This window comes from Balaenoptera physalus (assembly GCF_965194825.1).
Source record: "Balaenoptera physalus genome assembly, chromosome: 20".
NCBI lineage: Eukaryota > Metazoa > Chordata > Mammalia > Artiodactyla > Balaenopteridae > Balaenoptera > Balaenoptera physalus.
This window is the reverse complement of record NC_138901.1, coordinates 19674589-19697842: the sequence shown is the minus strand read 5'-3', so window position 1 is coordinate 19697842 and position 23254 is coordinate 19674589. Positions and strand designations below refer to the sequence as shown.

General features: G+C 54.7%; 2 protein-coding genes across 2 annotated transcripts in view; one reads left to right on the top strand and one right to left on the bottom strand.

Moving 5' to 3' along the window:
- The window catches only part of TNS4 (tensin 4), a 32793-nt gene extending 23172 nt beyond the window's left edge, over positions 1-9621 (top strand). Inside the window, exon 14 of the transcript XR_014257704.1 lies at positions 571-9621. The gene's annotated coding sequence lies outside the window, so the exon portion shown is untranslated. The remainder of the gene's footprint in view (positions 1-570) is intronic.
- Positions 9545-21948, bottom strand: IGFBP4 (insulin like growth factor binding protein 4). Its single transcript, XM_082442533.1, has 4 exons — positions 21353-21948; positions 14137-14294; positions 13053-13187; positions 9545-10807 (listed from the first exon to the last, which is right to left on the bottom strand). Exons 1-4 carry the CDS (start codon positions 21699-21701, stop codon positions 10673-10675), a joined length of 777 nt encoding a protein of 258 aa, XP_082298659.1. The 5' UTR covers positions 21702-21948; the 3' UTR covers positions 9545-10672.
- Between the last annotated feature and the right edge of the window lie 1306 nt (positions 21949-23254).

The window sequence follows — 23254 nt, the reverse complement described above, 5'->3', positions numbered from 1 at the left end:
AACCCCTGCCTCCTCTCTGGCTACAGAGTGGACTCCCCAGAGGGCTGAAGCACCCTCACCCCTACCCCATCTGACCAGCCACCCCCCATACTCATCTCCCGCAGGTGGCTCACCTCTGCTTTCATCCTCAGCCCCTAACACCCTACCCCCACCCCCTACCCCTGTCCTAACTCTCATGCTATCCAATAGACTGAGAGCTTGGAACAAGAGGGCAGGGCTGGGGGGCTAAAGGCCCCCAACCCAGAAGTCAGTACCTTGATTCATGCAGCAGTGTTTTCTGGCTGCATGCTTTGTTCATGTGAGCCAGGAAAATGGATAAATATAACAGTGTTATAGTGGAGGTTTGTAAGTGTCATACAGAGCTGGCAGGAAGGGTACAGAGAAGATGAACTTTCCCCAGTTGGGGAGAAGGAGGGCAACGTTACCAAGGCAGTAACATTTGAGTTGGGTCTTCAAGGATAAATAGGAGTTTAACAGTAAAGAGGGGGGGAAACCCAACTTTTGCTAGGGGGCTCCTATATGCTAAGTGCAATGTGAAGTACATTATATATGTTTAATTCCTTTTTACAGATTAGAAAACTGAGGCTCAGAAGGTTAACTTCCCCACATTCACCCAGCTAGTAAATGGCAGAGAAAAAGAATTCCAAACTTGTGCCCATTCCACTGGCTCAGCACTCTCAGACAAGCAGATGGATGAATTTGTGCATGAAGCACATAGGTATGAAAAGAGTCCCTGTTCAGTGTGGCTGAAGCATATGGTACCCAAGGGAGTAGGTAAGAGAGGAAGCAAAGGAAAGAGGCAGGAGCTGGATCATTAAGAGCCTTGGGTGCTAAGCTGAGAATGTCCAAGGGATGACTACTCGGTGAATGAATGAATGAATGAATGAGGTTGGACTCAGGACCACTGTGTACAGTTGTGCAAGTTGCATGATGCACAATTGTACACGGCAACATGCTTGGACTTTATCCTGTAGGTAATGGGGAGACATCAGAGGCTTTTCAGACAGGGAGTAAGTAACCAGATTTGTGGGGACAGGAGAAAGGACCTGAGGCCTGGGCTGGGGAGGAGTGTGATGGGAAGAGGAGGCTGTGAAGACTTGGAGTTCAGGCCAGGAAAGGGATAGGGGCTCTCATCCTGAGGCAGCATGGGACAGAAGCCTACTTGATCTGGGCCTGAGGCCTGGGTTCTCTCCGAGCTTGAAAGGACCGTGTGGGAAAGAACAGGACTGGGGTTCCCCCTTCCCCCTTGTATTAGTCTGCTCAGACTGCCATAACAAAATATCACAGACTGGGTGGTTTAAACAACAGACACTTATTCTCTCACAGTTCTGGAGCCTGGAGGTGTGAGATCAGGGTGCCAGCATGGTTGGGTTCTGGTGAGGACTCTCTTCTTGGCTTGCAGACGGCCACCTTCTTGCTGTGTGCACATATGGCCTTTCCTCAGTGCATTTTCCTCTTCTTATAAGGCTACCAATCCTATCAAATTAGGACCCCACCCTTATGGCCTCAGTTAACCTCCTAAATTATCTCCTAAGAGTCCTATCTCCAAATACAATCACATTGGGGTCAGGCCTTCAACCTGTGAATTCATGGGGACACAATTCAATCCATAGGGCCCTTCCATACAGGGCCCTGCCCCAGCCATGTTCCCCACCCCCATAATTCCCCCAGTCCCAGCCAGGCTGGGGCTCTCAGCCCCAGCAAAGCAGACCCTCTTCTTCTTGAGTCTGTGCCCTTGGAGACTCAAGAGTTACTCGTTTTGTAACTCTCTGTTTCCTGGAAGGTGTCTCAGCCTTCACCCCTTCCCAGTCAAATCTTGCCAGGGAGCAAGTGGAGCTTGGCTTGGAGCAGGCCTAGGGGGCAGGAAGACAAGCCAGGAAGAGGGAACCAGAAAGAGAGAATAAGGAGGGGGGGGGAAAGGAACAATGACTCTCACTCACTCATTCACTTGGGTCACCAAATACCGTGCTGAGCGCCCACGTGAGCAATGCAGAATTAGGTGACCCCCGGTTGGCTAGGAGGTCGGGAGAGGCCTGCACGTGACCCAGGAGAGAGCTTCTCTCCTCCACAGCATTCAGATTGGGCACCCCGTGAATACCGAGATGGGATGTATTATCCTTTCCTTAGTTCAACCCAGTCCCATGCGCACGCACACACGCAACTTCTCTCTTCTGCATCAAGAATTAGAAGCCTGGTGGTCAGACAGATCTGGGTGGCAGGTCCCCTCTGCCATTGATTAGTTGCATGATTTAGGGCAAGCCACTTCCCTGGGCATTAAGCCTCAGTTTCCTCGATTGTAATATCTGCCTCACAAAATTAGAGACACACTGGGCGTGAACACACTTTGTAGCCTATGGAGTACCAATGTTCATTCTGAGAAGGCTAGCACTCCTATCGACCTCTCATTGAGCACCTAATACATGCCAAGTACCAGGCTGCTGGAACAGGAGCTCCACGAAGAAAGAGACTCGCATGTTCACTGCTGGATCCCCAGCACCTAAAACAGTGCCTGGCGCACATCAGGCCTACAGTATTTGTTAGAAGCTTTGCCGTGTGTTATCTCATTTAATCTTGATAGCAACACTATGTAGGTTTCATTATTTACCCTCATTTGATGGATATGGAACTGTGGATTAGGAGATTAAGTCCATTTCCCAGGGTCCAACCATAATAATGGTAAAGTGTGATTTGAACCCAAGCGATTTGGACCCAAACCCATAGTGATGATGATAATGATGACATTTGGAGCTTATTGAACCAGAGGTCATCAAGTCCAATCCCCTGCCTCCATCTACACCAGGATAGAGTTGTCTGCCCCTCCTTCTGGTGTCTCTGCCAAGCCCCTCTTCTCCCACCAGCGATTAGGTCCCCATGCCACTCCAGCCACTACACCAGGCTGCTCAGGCTGTTGCAAAAGTCACCTGTCCCTCTGTCTGCCTGAAAGCTGGCATATTTCCCTGTAATCTTCCACCCAGAATCTTCCATCAGGACCTCCTTCCTTCCTACCAAATAATAACCCTTCCTAGCTTCCCCTTTCTGGAGCCTGAAGAGTCTCCCCTGCCCCCACTGGGAGATGGTGCCAAAAGACCACTGCCCTGAGTTCTAATCTGTGTGCCACCAGCTCATTTATGCCTTCAGGCAAGCAAATCACAGACCCCATCTAGGCCTTTGTTTCCCATCTGCGTAATGGGTGAACTGGAGAAGAACTTGAAAGCTGCTCCCAGCCCCGGTCTTCTTGGGAAGGACCTTTCTCAGCCATCAGGCTGGAACCATCCCTTCTCCCTGACCACTCCCCCCCACCCCACCCTACACCCCCATCTCCAGCCCAGGAGATGCCGCCCAGCTCTCCCCCCAAAGCTTCCTGTGTGGTCTTCCCCACCGCCCACCTCCCACCCTAGAACTTTGGGATCTGTCTCCCGGCAACCTCTGCTCTCCCCCACTCTGGGCCTGCCCTCTACTTTAGATTGTGCTGACCCTCTCTTCCCCGGCCAGTGCCCAGAGTCCCCTACAAGGCCACCATCTGCAGAGGACCCAACTGGAGGCTGGCCCTTCCCTGCAAGGCCAGCTCCCCTCATTCCAGCCCCAAGAAATTCCCCAAGCAAGGGTTTACAAGGTCTGTTTGCATTTTAAAGGCAACTTCCACCCCACCCCGCAAAAAGAAAACTTTTCAAAACTTTTCAGGTCCGTTTACATTTTAATATAAACCCATCTGGGCCTGTTGCCTGGGATTTAGGACTCACCAGCCCCTAAATCCAAAATCTCTTTGGGGGAAGGTTTTTGTTTTTACCACTGCCCCTCCCTTGGTGCATGGCGCTGGGCCCACCCAGGGCTTTTGGAAGTCAGGGTGGTCACAGACCCTGGGAGCATGGCTCCTCACAGGCCTGAGATCAGGCCAGGGTCACTGAGCAGTCACATGTCACTTTGAATGAGAAGCCTTGACCTGAAGCTGAGAAATGAAGTTGGGAAACAGCTCAGCCGAAGGCAACTGGACTTTTGTTTCTTATGATGTTTTTTTTCGTATGTTTTCTGGGGGAAAAAAAAAAAACCCTCTATTGTCTGACTAACCTTCCATGATGCTGGAAAATTGAATTTGTTTCCTGAGCAGTCTGGTCCAATTTCCCCTGGGTGGGGACGAGCCTGGGCTCCCCTTCCTGCTGCTTCAACTTGGAAGCTTCTGGCTCTACTCAGAGACCAGGACCCAGAAGGGAGGCAGGGACCCTGATCCCTGGACCCGCCAGGCGGTAGCACCCAGGATCCTCCCCGCGGTCCTTGCTCGGGAAGCTCTTCCTGGATCCTCAAGTTTCCTTGTCCTCTCTGTCTTAGCAACCTGGGTTCGCTGGGCTGCCCTCTTAGCCTGCCCCCCACCCACGGTAGCTCTGTGCCCCCCAGCTCCCTACCTCTGTCTCTAGGCTCTCGGGGCAAGCCGATAGAGGTACAGCTGTAAAGCATTTGTGCTGGCCGCCAGGCTGGCGGGAGGGCCATCTGCAGCCGGGTAGCTGCCAGGCCTGCAGTGACGGGAACCCTGGGCCTCAGCCCGGCCCCAGCCCTTCCACCCCAACCCCCAGGGCAGGAACTTGGCAGTCTACCAAGGCCAAGGAGTCCAAGGGTGAGGGGGATGACCTCGGGGCACTCCTGGAGTCGGGCGACAGGCATAGTTAGCCCCTATTTGGCAACCTGCAGCTGAGCTGAGCTTCAGGGATGGGATCAAGCTCCCAGGGGAGGCGTCATAAATTCTAAGACTGCCCCCCTAGGCCTCAGTGACAGACTTGTCCTCAGCGGGCCACCGTCCCACCATAATCCTCCGTGGGTAATAGAAAAGTTCCCAGGCCACTAGCCTGGAGAGGAGAGAGAAGGAAAGTACTCTCTCTCCCAGCCCTGATGAAAAGGACCCTCCTCACCTCCACTTCCCCTTAGCCCACGCCCCCTCTCCCCTCCCAGGGAAGGACATTGAGTAAGTGGACTGCCCAAGACAGGCCTCCGGCCACAGCGGACCCATCTGGTTCCAATCAGGAGAGCTGGTTCCCAGATTGTGGAGGGCACACGGGGGAGGGAGACCACAACCTCACAGCCTCACTACCTCACTGTGCACCCCCAGCACCCCTCCCCACAGTGTGGCCCCCTTTCACCTCCCAGAGGGGCCTCACACACAGCCACTGGAAGACTAGGTGAGGCAGGGAAACTTTAGGGGGCCTGGGCCTGCATCTTCCTACCCAGTGGTCTAACCATACACCCCAGACCTCTGCCCTTAGTTAGACTAGACCACAGAGGAGAGAAGGAAACTGCAGGAAAGAAGGGGCCTGGAGGGAGGAGAAAGGGCTGCAAACACAGAGCAAGGGAACCCTAGAAACCACCAGGTCCCAGCTGGATTTTATTACAAATGGGGACCAGAGGTCCTGAGAAGCAAGTCCAGTAGAACCGCTTACTGGACTTGGCCCCAAGCCCTATTCAGGCATTCTGCCCACTGGCCCTCACAGGAACTCTATAGATAGGAATCACCATCCCCATTTGACAGATAGGAAAACTGAGGCTCGCAGGATTGGAAGGTCATACCTGCCCAACCTCACCCAAGTAGTTAAGTGACCAGGTTTGTCTGAGCCAGAGTCTGGGCACTAGGCTGCCCTCCACAAAGTCAAGGTTGCCTCAGCAGCCCAAGCCCCAGGATCCCATTTTGCTTTCCCTGCTGCCTCCAGACTTGGACCAGGGCCTGCTCTGTTTTCCATCACCCACCCAGCCCCAACCTCTGTCTCCAGGCCCAGGGTGAAAGGATAAAATAGCCTCCCGGTCATGGCTTGGCGCCAGGGTTCTCTCCTGGCTCTGGATGACACAGGCCCCTGGGCCTCAACTTACCCATGGATAAAATGGACCGAGTTGTCTGAAACTGGGTTGAACAATGATTCTGTGATTCTCCAACCCTCCATTCCTGTCATCCTGAACAAACCTAGAGGCTTCCCCTTGGCTTGGGTGGTCTTTAGAAGGTTCTGACCCCAATTTCAGAATTTAGAGCCAGCAAGGGGGCCAAGACCAAGAGGTGACGCAACCAGCCATGGAAGCCGCTAATCTCCATCTCTCCCTGAGGGGACTTCACTGCTGCCTCCACTGAAAGCAATTTGTCATGCCCTGAATTAAGTGATTCCAACAAGGGTTTAATTTCAGTTTAATGGCTCTGTTTTTATGTGTAATTAAATACCACTGCATGGCAAAAATATGTTGTTTGCACTTTAGAGACTGTGTAAGGGTCCAGGAAGCCAATCCCACCGGGTTTCCACTCCCAGGCTCCACCAGCCCCTCCCCTTGCCTGGCTGGAATTGTCCAGGTCACGGAGAAGGGGGTTGGGGACCTGGGGAAGGGAGGGGGACAGTGAGGGGAGAGGTGGTCCTGGTGGCGCCTGCTCACTCATTAGGGTATGTTTCTAATTATCTACAGCACCCCCACTTCTACTCCCTGACCCCAAGCCTCCCCAACCTCTGGGGCCTCAGACATAGAGGGGACAGGTTACTCTACAGTTACGATCTAATTAGGCACCACGCTGGCTGGCGCGGTGCCTGCTCCCCCGCGCATGCGCATGTGTGTGCCCCGAGGTCCGTTCCATTGCCCCTCCTCCACTCATTGCTCCCGTTAACTCCCTCCTCCCCCTTGAACATGCTTCCTCCTCGTTGACCCTCTCCCCAGACTCACAAAGCGCCCCTTTCCTCCCCTCTTCCCTAGGACAACCCAGCATCCCAGCTGCCAGTGCCTCCCAGCTCCATCCAACCACATCATCTTGACTTTCTCTTTCGAGGTCAGAGGTGACATTGCCATAGGGGTCTGGAATGCAGGGGGAGTTTCTCTGGCTGGGAATATTTCAGGGTCATTTACCACACAGCCAGATCCCCCCAGGAAGGGGGACCCCTGAGCAGGAGCCCCAAGTCCTGCATGCCTCATAACATTCCTGGAGTAACTTAGTGGTGGAATCTAGCCCAGAGGGCAGAGGGGTTAGAACAAGCAGCCTTTTCCTGGAAGGGGTTGAAGAAATGGCTGTGTCTGGAACCTCAGGTCCCTGATAGGAGAAGGGGCCAGGAGGCTTGGCCAGCTCCCCAGAGACTCCCCCACCTGAATCCAGTACTGGAATCAATCCAAGTCTCCATTTTTTTTCTCTCTACTCCCACCTGGCCTTCTTGAACAATGCAAAACCCAGCCCTCACCCCTCAGCCAGACATCAGGTCTTGATCTCCACTGGGGAGCTGGGAGATGGAAACCGAATGAATGCCTGATGCCAGTCAGCACCAATGGGGGTCCCCCATCCCCCTGCTCCAAACCACAGTGGGAGGAATGACATTTCTTAGGGAGGCAGGACAGACCACTCAAGGACTTTGGTTTAAAGTTATTCTAGGGGAATTCCCTGGTGGTCCAGTGATTAAGACTTCACCTTCCAATGCAGGGTGTGCAGGTTTAATCCCTGGTTGGGGAGCTAGGATCCCGCATGCCTCGGGGCCAAAAAACCAAAACATAAAACAGAAGCAATATCATAACAAACTCAATAAAGACTTTAAAAAATGGTCCACATCAAAAAAAAAACTTTAAAAAAATAATAAATTAAAAATTAAAGTTATTCTAGGTATGGTGGCCCCACCAGGACACAAGAGTTTGGTCCTTGCCTCCCCCTCCCTTCCACCTCTGCCAGGATGCTGATGCCCCTGTGGCAACTCGAGTGACCATTCAAGGGTATTTGGAGGCCACGGGAGGGCTTAGGTACAAACTAGACCAGCAATTCCTCTCTGCAGCCCGGTTCTCCCCACTGTGACACTACCCAGGGCAGTTCCCTTCCTCTGGCCTGGCAGTGGTAGAGGGTGTCCACATTGACACGGAGTTGCTTTTATTTTGGCCCTGTCACATGGCCAAAATAAAAATGTGGCATCTTAGTTCCCCGACCAGGGATCGAACCCTCACCCCCTGCCATGGGAGCGCAGAGCCTTAACCACTGGACCACCAGGGAAGGCCCCAGAGTTGCTTTTATTTCCTTCTTTTTTGACAACTAGGACCTGGCTCCCAGATGGTGCGGGCAAGCACCAGGGGTGGGGGGCGTTCTGTGGGATGTGGGATTCCCACTCCCAAAGTGCACATCCTCTGTTCTCTTGTGCTAGACAGCTCCCTACAAGCCCTGCACTGAGGACACCTAATGAGTGGCGGAGGGAAGTACACACATACACTGTGAATTTCACTCCCTCTCTCTTCACATCACACCCATTCATACTCAGATTCATACAGCCCACCCAGACACACCACACAAATGTGCATCACATCTACACACACCCAGCCCAGGTACACACGCCCTGTAAGAGCCCACACTCTCACTCACATTTCAGGTGTCACTTCACTGTATGCACACACATGTGCACCCACACGTTATAAATACACATCTATCACAGAGGCACATCCCAGGCCACACGTGCAGCTACTTGCCAAGCAGACCCAGGTTTTTTCTGGAGGCACATGAAAAGAAAAGGACCTCTTACCACCCATTCCAAGGATGCAAGAATAGAGCATTAGGAAGGGAGGCCGGAGACAAAGGGGAATTTAAAGAGATGCCTTAGGGAAAGAGATACTCTCCCTACATTTGGCTTAGGGACCTAAACCTTCATCCTCAGCCTACACTCACCTCCTCTCCCAGCATGCCTTGGCCTCGGCCCCGGAAGGAGGGGGCTCTATGAAGAGCAGGCCCGCTAGCTGAAGGAGTGTCACTTTGTTCTTTATCTCCTGCTGCTGGCAGCAGCCTGTGGTGCCTCAGGAAGACTAGATGGCTGTGGGATGCCGCCACAGAGGCAGAGTTAGAGAGATGAGGATTGCAGCCCCAGGCTCGAGATTCAGACGGCACAGGTGCCAGTGCATCAGGGGCCAGCGCAATCGAGAAGCCTGGGAGTGCCTCAAGAGATCAAACACACACACACACACACACCACACACACACACACACACACACACAGCACAAAGGTGAGAGGTAAGGAGCATTGGGAGATGACCAGGAATCCAGTGGTACCACGTGGGCACACATCTGGGGCTGGTACTGAGAGCCCACAGCCCGGCGAGTCCAGGACAGCAAGATCAAAGATACCCCCACTCCCAACCCCTCAGAATCAAATCTCAGCCCAACCCCCAGTCAGGAATCTAGGCAGTCAGAGCTGTGGAATGTGTTGGAGAGCTTACCCCCTTTCCCTAGCTTCAGGGCAGTACCTCCCCTCACTAAATCGATAAATCAAATCCAGACGCAAACCCAGTCTGCCTGATGCCCTAGGAAATGCCCCGGCTTCACACACCAGCTGATCCCAGAAATAGCTCTGGCCCAGCAGGGCTGTCCCTGCTTGTTCCCTCCCTTCAGAAGCCATTACTGGCCCACCAGGAGTCTGAACACAGACAGCACAGACTTTGGGGACAGAGAGGCTCCCCAGGAAGGAGCTGCAAGGAAGAGGAGGGTGAATTGGCTGACCCTTTGCAGTCCTTTTACTATGTAAGACAGCTCTCCCCACCCCTGGTGCATCCCTGTCTCTTAATTGTAAATAAATCAACCAAACACCATTGTCTATGGTTTTTTTGGTTTTGTTCTGTTTTGTTAAAAAAAAAAAAAAAAAAAAAAAAAAAAACAAAACAAGACATCATGGCCAACTGGTAGGTTCCTAAGTCTCTTTCCATCCAGTCAAGCCAGAAAATGCCCAGTGGGTAGGGAAATATCGGGGAGGAAGGTCCAGGGAAGGAGGTGTGGGGAGGGAGGCAGAGCCACAGACAGTGAGCCACTGAAGGATGGAGTCATCCTGGTGACTTCCTGGCTGTGACCACAGATGGGGGTGGAAGCAGGACCCCAGGTAAGTCCCTCACCTCCCAGCATGTGGTTTCCTTTCTCCATCAGGCACATGCACTCCAGCTGTGCATTCTTTCCTCCTCCCCTGACTGCTCAGAGATGGGCCCCACCTCCCCAGCCCTCTGTCCTGCAGGCCTTCCGCTGACCTCTTCCCTCCCCCAAAGCAGGGTCTCAGTTGCCAGGCAACCAAGCTAAGGTGGGCTTGTCCCTGCAGGTCCTTCCCCCTGGAGAGACCTGGGGAGGAAGTAAAGGGGAGCCTGGCAGCCTTTAGCTTTGGAATTGGGTCTCAGTCGATCTCCTAACCACTGAGTCACCTGCTACCCCACACTTTCCCTATGGCCTCTACCCTCTGACTAGTTTGAGGGGAGGGACAACGGTCAAGGTACCTGTCTACTTTCCTCCCCTCATTATGGGACTGGGACTTTTCTTCTCCTACAGACTCGTGCTCACCTTCTAGGAGGTGGCCTCACATGTCTAAATCAGAGGGAGTTAAAATAAGAGCCCGCAGGGCTGAAAACTAGAGCTGACATGTAGTATGTGGTCAAGAAGTGTTTATAGATGGCTGAAGGGCTAAATGAATCCAGGATCAATTTGGAAACATACCAGGGCTCTCTCAGGCTATCTAAGCCCAAAGAAGGACACACCTAGGCTTCGGCTCACCCCAAGGGCACACCCACGCTCATAAACACACAGGCACGCACGCATACACGCAAACACACCCCAAGGGAAACTTCTGGGCCAGAAGCAGGGCCAGGACTCAGACCCAGGCTCCAGGTCAGCTCTGCAGCCTCCAGGGGAGGGGGCAGCAGGGGGCAGCGAGCCCCCCCCGCCTGCCGACAGGGCTTCACTCGCGGAAGCTGTCAGCCAACTGGTGGCAGTCCAGCTCCCCCTTCGGCTCCAGGCCCCCCGGAAGCTTCACTCCCGTCTTCCGGTCCACACACCAGCACTTGCCGCGTTGCCCATCCAGGGCCGGGTGGCACTGCCAAGACAAGGGTGTGAGAGGTCAGATCTCAGGCAGCCGGCCCCGATCCCAGCCCAGCCCCCAAGTCAGACAGGGGCTCCAAGATGGACTCTAAGGGCGGAGGCTTTCTTGAACACGGGTCCTCTGAGCTCACTGGAGTAAAGCTGGCCAAGAAGGAAAGGTCCAGAGAGGTTTGGTCCAGAAGGTCCAGAAGGCAGGGTCCTGAGGAAGTTCTGTAGCCTACCTGGAGGGGAGACTGGATCCACGGAGTTGAAAGGGGCAGCTGGATTTGACAGGCTAGGGTTCAGGTTGGAGAAGTTTTTAATGTGTGTTCTGATTGTGTTTTAGTTTGGGTTCTGATTGTGTGGGGACTTTAAGAATAGGATTATGGTTAAGATTGTGATTATCCACATTGAAGTTAGGGTAGGATCAGCATAAGAGTTGCAGGTGAATTGGGAATTATGACTAACACTTGAGTGGGGTGAGGCTTAGAGCCCAGGTCAGAAATGGAATTGGGATAGAGACAGAGGTCAAGGTCAGAACAATTAAAGCAGTTGGGCTAAAGTTTGGGTCCGGATTAGACAGGAGAGGAGGAAGAGTAGGGGGGTAAAGGTGTATTTCAGAGTCAGGATTAGAGTTGGAGTGAAGGTTGTCTCAAGGGTCAGAATTGACCTGAAGATAAAGGGTCAAGTGTCAGAATTTTCAGTGGGATAAAAACTGGGGGGAAGGAAACACATAAACGTGTATAATACAAAGAGTGAACCCTAACGTAAACTATGGACTTTAGTTAATAACTAATAATCAATTTTAGTTCCTCAATTGTAACAAATGTACCACACTCATGTTAATAGGAGATACTGGGGGTGGGAAAGCAGATGGGAACTCTGTACTTCCTGCTCAGTTTTTCTGTAAACTTAAAACTGCTCTAAAAAATAAAGTCTATTGATTTTTTTAAGGGGGGGGGCGATTTAAACATTGGGACAAGGGGGAATTCCCTGGCGGTCCAGTGATTAGGGCTCTGTGCTTTCACTGCCGGAGGGCCCAGGTTGGGGAACTGAGATCCCACAAGCCACACGGCTCGGTCAAAAAAAAGGAAAAAGAAAAATTGGGCCAAGGATGAAATTGGTATTGGGATAAAGGCTGGAGAGAGGTTTGGCGCTGGTTTGGCGGGGAGACCTCTGTGGTCCTCCTCCATCACACACCTCTTCATAACCTCCTCATGCCACCCTGGGGTGTGCAGACTCGGGGGCCGCCTTTCTCCTCCTAGCTAGGCCTCTTCTGGCTGAGTGGTGGTCTACCTTGTGGATTCGTCTGTAGAGCACGGAGCGGGAGGACGTGTGTGCCTACACCCACAAGGGCTGGAGGAGATCCAGGCCACACCCAGCACGAGGTACCCCACCCAGTGTCCTGCCCAGATATGCCACCCTTCCGAATGAGCCCGACTGAGACAGGCCAGAGATGGGGCTGGAGCAGGCCAACCTCGTTGACCATCCCAGCGTCCTGGGGGCTTGTCAGAGGAGCCCATGTTCCAAGGGCGTGTGGAGGTACAGAGGTTTCTGCATTCCTGTCTTGTCTCCTGCCCTCTCCCTCCTCTGCTGCACCTAAAGTTTCCGTCTCCAGCTGTCAGGTCTGGCTTCACCTCCAGCCTGGCTGAACCCCAGGTCGTTCGGCGGCTCAGCTTGGGGGAAGGGGCAGGCTGAGTTTCCTCCTCAACTCTTCCAGACCTAGCCCCTCCATTCCCAGATAAAACCTCAGACATCAGGAGTTCCCTGGCCGTCCAGTGGTTAGGACTTCACGCTTTCACTGTGAGGGCCTGGGTTCGATCCCCGGCCAGGGAACTAAGATCCCACAAGACACACGTGGAAACCTCAGACATCCAGGGACAAAGGAGAACTCACAGGAATGGAGGAAGGGGAGTGAGAGAGGGTTGGGAGGCAGAGGTTGGCAGGAGTGCCAGGTCTGCATCACAGATGGTGACTACAGAGGTCATGGAAATAAGCCTGGATGGGGAGGCAGGGTAATTGGTCTGCCTTTAACTCGCTCTGTGACTTTGGGCCAGCCTCTACCCCTCCCTGGGCCTCAGTCTCCTCATCTGCAAAATCAGTGAGTGGGCAAAATGAGCTGAGGTCCTGAGGCTGGGGGAGGGTCTGGGGGAGGGTCCAAAGGGTTAGGTTTGGGTTGAGGAGCTCCCCCCTTCCTGAGACCTCCATCCTGGACATCTTGGAGCTGAGGCCGGGCCGAGTCGGTGGAGATGGAGACCCACCTGCTTGGGGTGGAAGTTGCCGTTGCGGTCGCAGTTGGGGATGGGGATGATGTAGAGGTCCTCGTGGGTGCGGCTCTGTGAGGCGGCCAGCCGCTCCAGGGCCCGGTGCAGCTCACTCTGGCAGGAGCCCTGGGGCTGGAGGAGGGGGAGGACGAAACCGCTCAGCAGAAGGGAGAGAGGCAGGAGGACGGGGGCTGGGGGTCAGATCAGGACTGCAGGCTCTGAAAGGAGGGTTAAGGCCTGGAAGCTGAGCAGGGCCCAATGAGGTAAAAGGAGGAGCTCGGGCTCAGGGAACACTGGCGGGCAGAACAGAGGGACATTGAAGAGAGGATCTTGAGCCAAAGAGCTTCTAGAAAGGAGGGGTATGAAGTGAAGGGACCTTGTGGGGAAAGAAAATCTACGGTGAAGGACAGGAAGGGGATGATTTCTAAACAGGAGTGATGGATGAAATCATATAATTAACAACTTGTAAGACCCAGGCATGGATCCATCAGAAACACCCATCAGAAAGGACATTATGTGATTAAGTTTTATGAATTTGTCCTTTGTTATCAAAAAACATTCCTCTTTTGTGATTTATGCTTGCAGTTGACTTCACTATTGCTTTGTCTGTAATTAATAATGCCACCCATGTTCTCTAATTTTTGCACTTGCCCAACACATCTTTGCCCAATTTCAAAAAAAAAAAAAGAAAGGACATTAGCCAGACCCTAGAGCAGGGTCCCAAGGCTCCCTGCTATGGCCAGCATGAACCCTTTAGCTACTGAGAAGCTCTGGGGTGGGGAATCCCTGGGAAGGGCCAAGAAACATCAGGAGGCTTGGGGCCACTGCTGTTCACCAACCAGTACGGAAGTGTCTCAGTATTTAACAATAACTTCAGCTATCCCAATGTCTAGAACTGGTGAGCAGGAAAGGAATTTCAAGAAGAGGGGTGAGGGCTTTCTGGGTCCTGTTGATGCACCCTAGGTGCATCTTGCACACAGCAGACATCTAAAGAATGTTTGCTGAACGGACATCGTCCACATCTGGGGATGGTGGTGGTGTGTGTGCCTATGCACGTGCGCATTTGGTCAGAGGTCCTCACCACAGGCCGGGCTTCCTCCCGAGGGACCCCGATGACCTTCATCTTGCCCCCACTGGTGCTCCGGTCTCGAATTTTGGCGAAGTGCTTCTGCAGGCACCTGCGGTCATGGGCGCTGCAGGGGCTGAAGCTGTTATTGGGATGGTCACCCTCGTCCTTGTCTGCAATCAGGCCAAGATGGGGAAAGGTCAGCGATGGGAAACGACAAGGCAGCACAGCAACCCAGCCTCCCGCCTGCTTTCTCCTTCTTAGGGATTCTCCAGCCTGGCGCTGGGGAAGAGCAGGGGGTCTGGGGGGTGCGAAGAAATGAAAGCAGCACCCCGGTTTCTTCCCCACTCCCCAGGATCTCCTCAGGAGAATATTCCTCTTGAAGTCCTTGATTTGTCCCTCACTCCACCCACTCCAGCCCTCAGATGAGTCACCAGCTGCAGCTGCCCAGACAGCAGGAGGGTCCCCTGGGCCCTGCAGGGAGGTCTCAAGCAGGCAGGGGGCCCCACACCGAATCTCATTCCCCCTTGCATTCAGCTCTTCCTACCATCCCCCTCTCGGTCTGCTCTTTCTTCCTCTCGCCTTTCCTGCTCTTTTCAGCATCTGGCTGAGCCAGCCAGGGGATCCCCAGGGCTGTCAGCTCTGCTGACCCTCTTCCAAACGGCCAGAATCAAAGTTTCCATGAGTGATGAGAAATCTGGCCCAAAAACTCTCTCCATTGGCTGCAGAGGAGAAGTGGGAGTGGGTGTGTATGCCTGCATGTGAAAGAGTGTGTGTGTGTGTGTGTGTGTGTGTGTCTGTGTGTGTGTGTGTGTGTGCGTGTGTGTCTGAGACACTGTGTGGCCCCAGAACCAACAGAACACCCTCACACGTCCCTTCAGCCCCCCCACCCCAAAGTCTCCCATCCTTACATTTCAGACCCCATCCAAAGTGCACATCTGTTGCCCAGAGCCAGGGCACTGGGGATGTGGAGACGGGGGTGGTGAGGCTGAACCGTCACGCTCTCCCTGGGCTCTCCTAAAGGCTCTATCCGAACTCAAGAAAAACCCCATCCAGAAGTCCCAGAATTGTAACCACTGCTCCTCCATCCAGGCAGCCAAAACCAGAACACAGGGCTGAGCTGGAGAAAGAGGTCGCAAGATCCCTCCGCAGATCAGAGCCACCTCTGAAATGCTCGGGTTTGGCAACTTGCTGCCGGCCTGAGTGCAGAGCCCCTGCCAGCATTCCAGATGTTGGCAGCAGGACAGAAGGTTACATCTGGTTTGCGTCAGGATTTTTTTTCCTAAGGAGTTAGCAGGTTCCTCCATGCATGGCAGCAGTCCCAGAGCTGCCTCTGGGTTAAATGGTATTTTTCTGCCGAGCCAAAGTTAGTTGGGGGGTTAGTTCTCTTTTTATTCTCCTAGTTCTGGGGGTGCAGGGGGAAGCACGTGGATAAAGGGAAACCAGGCAAGGAGGAATCTAGACCCCCAGAAAGTCTTTGTCAAGATTCCACACCAAAGGTTATTTATAAAATTCAGTCACCAAGGATGGGAAGAGGTTTTGTCACTGATGCAGGGCTAGCTTAGAAAAAAGAAACAGAGGGAAGGAATAAATGGAGCAGATAGATATAATCCCTCCTTCTGCATATTTAACATCCCAAGAAGGGCAGTCTGGAGGGGATTTCTGTCCCAAAAGATTGAGTTCCCGAAGGTCAACCAAGGAGAAGCCACTACAGCAAAGACTTCCCAGCTGGTGTGGGCGGCAAAAGAAGGGGCAGATCAATTTCAGAAGACCAGGATTGTGCAAAGGGGGCTATAGGAAGATAGACCCCAAGCCCCCAGGCAGGAACCAGAGAGAAGACCTGAGATCTAAGCTCTTCCCTGAAGACCTTCCCAAGGAACCTTCTGGCTAAGAAGGCCCAGGCTGGCCAGTGACCACCCCCCCCATCACCGCGTCCGCCTTGTCCAAAGCCACAAGACTAGTGGATGGGGTCACAGCACTGCAGGTGTGTAGGCTGGAGCTGGGGATTGGAGAGAAAGGAAATAGAAGGCCTAAAAGAATTGAAAGATTTGTCTTGGAACCACAGAAGCTGAGCGAGCTTGGAACAAAGGGGCCGCCATTCTACCTGGAAAGTCTGGAAGGATCCCAGGGGCTCATTTGACACAACCCACGACACTACCTTGAGGGCCCCCTTCAACCGGAAAGGTTTTGTTGTTCTTCCTTTGAGTTTGCTTTCTTTTCATGACCATAAAGGAAAGCACGGCTGTGCACAGTGACACTTGTCCCTCTTGGTAAGTGGCCAGATGTTCTTAGGTTCCCTAGGCAGAGTTTTCTAATGCACGGGGCTGCCTCAGGAGGTAGAGTTCTGCCCTGGAGGTGTGGCACGTCAGGGTGGCAGAGGTCTCAAGGACCCGGAGAGATCTGCCGTAGAAATTCGACTGCTTTCCAACATTGTGTTTCTATGAGTCAAGTTCACAAAAACACTCGGGGGAGGGATTTTTTTTTTTTTTTAACATCTTTATTGGAGTATAATTGCTTCACAATGGTGTGTTAGTTTCTGCTCTATAACAAAGTGAATCAGCTATACATAAACATATATCCCCATACCTCCTCCCTCTTGCGTCTCCCTCCCACCCTCCCTATCCCACCCCTCCAGGTGGACGCAAAGCACCGAGCTGATCTCCCTGCGCTACTCAGGGGATTATTAAAGGATATTTGGAATGATTATCCTTTAATTTAGGAAGTGCCATGAAGGAGGACAGCTGGGTCCACTCACTGAACCCTGGGGACGCGAAGGGCATAGGGCGAGCTTGGAAACATAGCTCATGTTCTTGCAGGGCTCCCGTCACATGGGGCATTATCAACAGGCAGCCTGCCTGGCCTCCCCCACCTTGGTTTCTCCACCACCCAGCACACTTAGCCGCAGCTTGTGTCTCAGCTTAGAGTAGAACACGGCAGGCAGGGAGAGTGGCTCCGTACTGCTTCTCGCAGGGGCGGGGGTACACAGACTACGTCCCTATCTGCCAGCTCAGACACAGACAGGCTCGGACTCAACGATCACAAACATACACAAACGATCACGTGTCCAGACACACACTGGTCCACGCGTGCACACCCACCCACATGCACCCAGGCGCCCTGACCCTGCCCTGGCCAGAGCACACTGACTGTACCCCGGCTGTTGACTTTCCACTTAATCTGTAACTTCTTATTGCCCAGTCTTGTTTAACTGGCAGACTGAGACCCCACCCCAGGATCCACCCTAGGCACTAGGCTTGGGAGGGTGAGGGTCATAGCCTTGAGTCTCTAAAAAACCGTTCACCTTCCCATCTCTAAAACTGGCTAAATTCTTGCTACTTCCCTGCTCACGCAGGAGGTCCATCCTCCTCGAGCTGCTCACCCAGGTGGGGCCCTCTGGAAAAATTGCAATCCTGGTGGGATCCCCTCTGAGCGGGAGCCGAGTCAAACCTGCCCGCCCCCCACCAAAGGTCGGACCTCCCGACATCTGAAAGGCTTGTTTGGGAGGCGGGGCTTCCGAGGTAGGCCAGGTCACCTCCTCTTGCCCCGCTGGAGCTAGGCCAACGACATCCAGCCACAGGGGAAACCTTGGTCTTTGCTCCAGCCACAGAGGAAGGGCAGGCACCCAGAGAAAGAAGAGGTTTCACAGCTTTGGCACCAATGGCTGCAAAGTTCATGGTCAAAGCTAGAAGATTTCCTCTTTCTTGCTGCCTGATTTCATCCTCATGATTTCCCTTCAACTCTAGCCCCCACTCCCCTCAAGACGCCCAGGGTGAGGCTGTGAGGTAGGTGGGCCCAGCCAACCAGACACGATCTGGAGGGTCACCCACCTGCCCTACAACAAAGGCCTTTTCCTTCTTCCCCTGCACTCTGGCTGGAGAAGCCAAGACCACCCATGCTGGGTACCAGGCCTTTCTTTGAGGTCTGGCTCAAGGGGTGTCCCCCTCACCCTTGTGCCATGCTGCTGGCCTCAGACTAAAGAGTCAGAGAAGGACAGCTGGCCCTTCCACCCTACCCCCTCCACTCCTCTGCATGTCCCCCCAGCTTTGCTCACTTGCCCTACTGTCCCCCAAAGCCCCAGCATCAGAGGAGAAGTTAAGCTTCAACTTAAATCCATTCGGCTTCCTCTTCATCACCATCCTCATCACTGCTCCAATACTGAGCTCTTACTCCATGCCAGATGCCCCAGCCCTGCAAGATAGGTCCTACTGTCCCCCCTTTTTACAGATGAGGAAATGAAGCAGTCTGGCTAGAGGAAAGGAGAAGAACTTATCTCTGCAGCTCCTATGTCTTTAAATGGAAAGACTCCTGATACCCGAGGCACCAATAATTCTGGCTTTGCCAAAACTAAAGAAAAAATGTTAAGCAGCCATGCTCCTCCTTCCCCCCTCCCCCAAGGCACAGAATTTCTGGGAAGGCCCTGTTCCCATGACATGACTGGATTCCCAGTACTGAAGTAGGGGGGACAATATTTGCTGTGTTGACTAAAAATTAACCCAGCCTGCATGTTCCCTAACCCTGTCCCAGAGGGACCCAGAGCACAGTTTAGGATCTCCCCAGTCCAAACGCTAATCTTCCCACTGTCCACTCCCCCAGATTCCACAAGTCGAGGGTCAGTACACTGAATCAGGATTGTGGACTTCTGACACACGTGTCCCACGCCGCCCCCACCTCTGGTGGCCTGAGCTGTGTTAATCCACAACCTTTTCTGGCTTGGAAAGCTGGGACAGGGGGTCACGGCAGAGGGCACGGGGGAGGGGGGTAGCCTAGAGAGGGATGGGGGAGACCTGCCCCAGGAGCAAAGAGTGGGCCTCTGGACCATAGCAGGCCAAGAGAGGGGGCACGCTGAGTGACTGCCCTCCCCAGTCACCTGCTGAAGCTCAGTCCCAAGAGGAAAAGGCAGGCAGAAGAGCCTGATTGACCTCTCTGCCAAACTATTCCCCAGGCAAGAAGGCCCAAGCTTTGGGACGCAAAAGGGACAGTAGCCTATCGACAGTGGAAGGCTCAGGAGAACAGCGGGGAGAGGGGCCGAGCCTTGGCCGCCTGGTCTCACCAGGCACCCTGCAGGGCTACTGCACGACTCTAGGGGGCACCTTTCACACAGTGCAGTGTGGCCCGGGCCGTGGCAGGGGTACTTCTGGGATGACTGGGAGGTAAGAGGGCATGGACACAGCTTGCTGAGTAGGTACCTAGTTTCCCCAGGGCCCCCCAGACCTCCCCTTCCCCTCTCCCGATATCTGCCTGCACTGCAAGGGTGGAGGCCAAGGCAAGGAGACCTTGGGCCCTGTAATCCAAGAGGGGCCTGAAGCTGCCTTTCGAGGCTGGTGTACGCGATGTTCACAGGACACTCACAAACTGTTCACGCCATGCCTCCCCAAAGCTCCTAGGGGAACAGCTTCTTCCACTTCAGGATGGGGTGTTCCTACCCAGCCAGGGAAGAAGGGGTTCCCAAGACCCACTGAGGGCTCTTCTGTCCCACGTTCAAGTTGGTGAGAGAGGAGGAGCTCACCAGCCATCCTAATCTGGTGCCAGATACCCGCTGGCCGGTGGAGGGTGGAGATACCAAGCAAAAGGAACCCGTTATACCCGGGGAGCCCAAGGGTTCAGCCCTCACTCCCAGTCTGCTCTCCCACTAGCGCTGGCATCTCTGCCCCAGGATCAGCGACTTACACCCCCAGAACCCCACCCCCCACCCCCGCTTCCCAGATGTGCTGGGTGCCAGGCTGGCATTTCTCCTCGAATGTTTTCTGCTGACCTATCTCTCGCTGCCCGGGGGCAGGAAGGGCAGAGAGGCCCGAGGCCCAGACCCCTGGGGTCCACCTCCTTCCTGTTTTCCCTGCATCCTGCTCTCCTCTGGCTAGCAAGCTGCAGAGGATTGAGGAAGTGGAGCGGTCTGGGACCCAGGGCAGGAAGCTTGGGGCCGGGAGTCCCAGCATCCGGACTGCAACAATGGAAGCTTCAAGCACCAGGAAAAGAGACAGAAGCAGACAGAGGCACAGGGAGAGCAAAACAGAGTCCGAGAGGGAACACGAAACAGAGGCAGAGGTAGAGAAAGGCAGACAGAGAGATTCTGAAAGCGACAGAGAAAGACAGGAACAAAGACGGAAAGAGAAACGGTGACAGGGTCAAGAGAATGAGCAACGGAAAGAGGCTGAGATGAAAGTGAGCAAAGCAGGGCAGCAAAAACAGGAAAAGGAATAGGAGAAAGGGAAGGAAACTGACAACGGGCAGGAGATATTGAGGAAAGGAGAATCTGAGAATGTTGTTAGTGAAACTAGAGGTTGAGAGACGCAGCAGGGAAGAACAAAAGAACAAGAGAAAGAAGGAGAGAGACAGAAAGACTGTAAGGAGAAACTGAAAGTCTCACTGAGAAATAGAGAAAGAGAAAGTGTAAGAATGAGTTTAGGGCAAAAGACCTTCTAAACCTCTCTCTTCCTTTCTCTCTCTCTCTCCCTGCCCCCCCCCCCCCCGCCCCATCCCTCTCCTCTCTACTGCCTATCCCGTTAGGTTTCTGCAGCTCTGGGCTGGGAGCCAAGACTTGCTTCTCTTCTGCCACCTCAAATGGCACCTGCCAGGAGAAAGGAGCAGGGCGCCTGTGTACCAGGGCAGGAAGAGGTGCCCAGGCCTGGCAGAGAGACCCCTGTCTTCCCAATACCTCTCAAAAAGCTAGGTGAGCCGGCCTGGGGCTTTGAGGAAGGGCCACTCTGATGCCTCTCACCACCAAAGCCACTCTAATTTACATGTCCCACTCCACCCCACCTCAATGTCAAAAGCCCGAGCCCTGGCTTCTCAGACCCCTGGGGCCTCCACTTGGGTCCAGGGTGAGGGGAGGTCCCTGGATCAGGAACAGAAAGCCTCCACTGCCACCAACCCCATCCTCCAGGTATCTGGCCCTAGACTGCTCACTTGCAGGCTGTGGGCTGGACCAAGTCACTTAATTTTCCACTCTTGCCCCAGCAGCCAGGACTACCATTGAGACCTCTCTTCCCAAATAGGCACCCTTGAGACGGAGGGATGGGAAGAGTCCTCTTTGATGGTGGCAACAGGCTGCTAGGGACTTGATAGCAGTTTCCTTGGCTGACCCTGTCCCATGCCAGTCGGGCCCTGCCACATACCTGCCTTCTGCTCAGCTCACAGGGGATTTTCAAGAGCCTTTCGGGCCAGCACGAATGGGGAAGGGGTTTCTGGGAGGGGAGGACCCCAGGGAGGGCGTGCAAGGGATGGGGCACCTTACCAGAGGGCTGCAGGCTTTCCTGGATGGCCTCGATCTCTGCCAGTTCCATGCACACGCCTTGCCCGTGCACCAGCGTGTGCAGGGGCTTCTCCACGCCCCGGGGCGGGTAGCAGCGCAGGCCGGAGCCGCAGCGGGGGGTGTACACCCCGCAGGGCATCCCCTTGCCCAGGGCGCAAGTGGCGCAACAGCCGCAGCCCGGCTCTCGCACCAGCTCCTCGCAGCCCACGGGGGGGCGGCAGCGCGCCAGCTTCTCCTCGGAGCAGGGCGGGCAGTGGATGGCTTCGTCGCCCAGGCTCGGCCCGGGCCCGGCGGCCAGCAGCAGCGCGGCCACGAGGCACAGGGGCAGCATGACCGGGCGAGGACGGGGCACGGGCGGGCAGCGGGGGACACAGAGGCAGCGCCCGGCGCGCCTGGAGGACCCGACCCGGAGGGCGCGGGGACACGGGGCGGCTCCGCTGGCGGACAAGGACGAAGCCGAGGAAGTTAGCAAGCGGGCCGGAGGGGAGCGAGCCTGGCGCTGCGCCGCATCCTCGGCCCGGCCCAGGCGGCTGGCTGTAGGGGGGCAGGGGGCTGAGCTGCTGCCCGGGACCGGCTCCCCCGGACTTTATACCGGCCTCTGGCCACACCCCCAGCGCCTTCCCGGGGGGGAGGGAGGGACGGGATGGGGGGGGAGGCCCGGGGAGAGGGAGAAGGAGAGGCGGCTGTTAGGGGGAGGGGGCGCTGTCCTAAGTCATCGCTGCTGCCGCCGCCGCTGCTACTACATCTGAAAGTCCTTTTCTGCCGCAGGAGAAAGCGGCGCAGTTTGGAAGCCACGGCAGGCTCCGAGAGCGCTTCTGAACCGGAGCCCGGGAGGGCAGCGAAGGGCGAGCGAAAGCGAAGGGGCGGCTCCGTGGCCCCCTCCCCCGACCTTGGAGGATTCTCCCCGGACCCCACTGAGATGGCCCCGCAGTCCCCCCGCACTGAGAGCGCGGCGGCCTCCTAGCCCGGACTCTCAGCTCCGGGGATTCAGTCTCCCTGGCCAGAGTCCTTCCCACCCCGCTCCAGTGCTTCCAGCCTCAGCCGCTGGAGACCAAGTCTGCTGAGGAGGGGAAAGGGGGCCCAGAAGGGCCGCATGGCCCTAAGAGGTTGATAGGCTCTCTCCCCACTTGCCCCTTCCAACCTGCCCCTGCCCCCAATCTCCCCAGGGTTCATTTGGGCCCCTGTCCCCTCTGCCTTACACAGGATGGCATCAACAGAACTCGCACCCGGAGAGGGAGGTGCCAAGACGCTTGCTCCTTCCTGGATGTTTGCTTCTACTGCCCAGACCCACTCCCAGAGGGATATCAGCTGAGGAGACTGCCACTCTCACGTGCAAATTGCGCATTGCACAACTCCAGGGGGCACCATTTCTCTGGTAGTCATTGTAGACTTGTATAGCTGTTGTGACTGTTTTCCAGCAGATGGCACTCAAGCGTTTTGAGAAAGGGGTGCCTTTTTCTAATTCACCCAGCAGTGCTATTTGGGCTAGTGTCAGGGGTGGCTAGGCCCTCTGTGAGATCCTATTGGTGCCTGTATCCCCTACCCTTTGCCTCAGTCCTGCTGGGATTGGGAGGGGTTCTAGAGTAGCATTTGGAGAAGGGACTCCTCTCCTAGGTGGTCTCTCAGGTCCCCCCAGGGTTTACTCATCCTCCCCCACAAAACTTTCTGCTATCCTGGAGCTGATTTCAGGGTAAGGGCGCCTGTCCAGGCATACCTGGTGACCTACTGTGGATTTTTTTGGTTTGGCCTAAAAGCTGCAGGGCAGCCAAGCTGAAGTGCAGATCAGAGACCCTCTTCCTGCTTCCTCTCCCAGGGCAGGGGTTTTTCAATCTCACAGGGATTGGGCCCTCTCCTACTTTCTGCAAGTACAGACTGTCCAGGTGA

Bases quoted from the DNA above. Each gene is read 5' to 3' on its own strand.
- IGFBP4 (XM_082442533.1), bottom strand. From the start codon at position 21,701: ATGCTGCCCCTGTGCCTCGTGGCCGCGCTGCTGCTGGCCGCCGGGCCC. The intron at 14,295-21,352 runs GTAAGGTGCCCC...GCCTGATTGCAG, and splicing joins GGAAAGCCTGCAGCCCTCTG to ACAAGGACGAGGGTGACCAT. The intron at 10,808-13,052 runs GTGGGTCTCCAT...TTGTCTTGGCAG, and splicing joins GCAACTTCCACCCCAAGCAG to TGCCACCCGGCCCTGGATGG.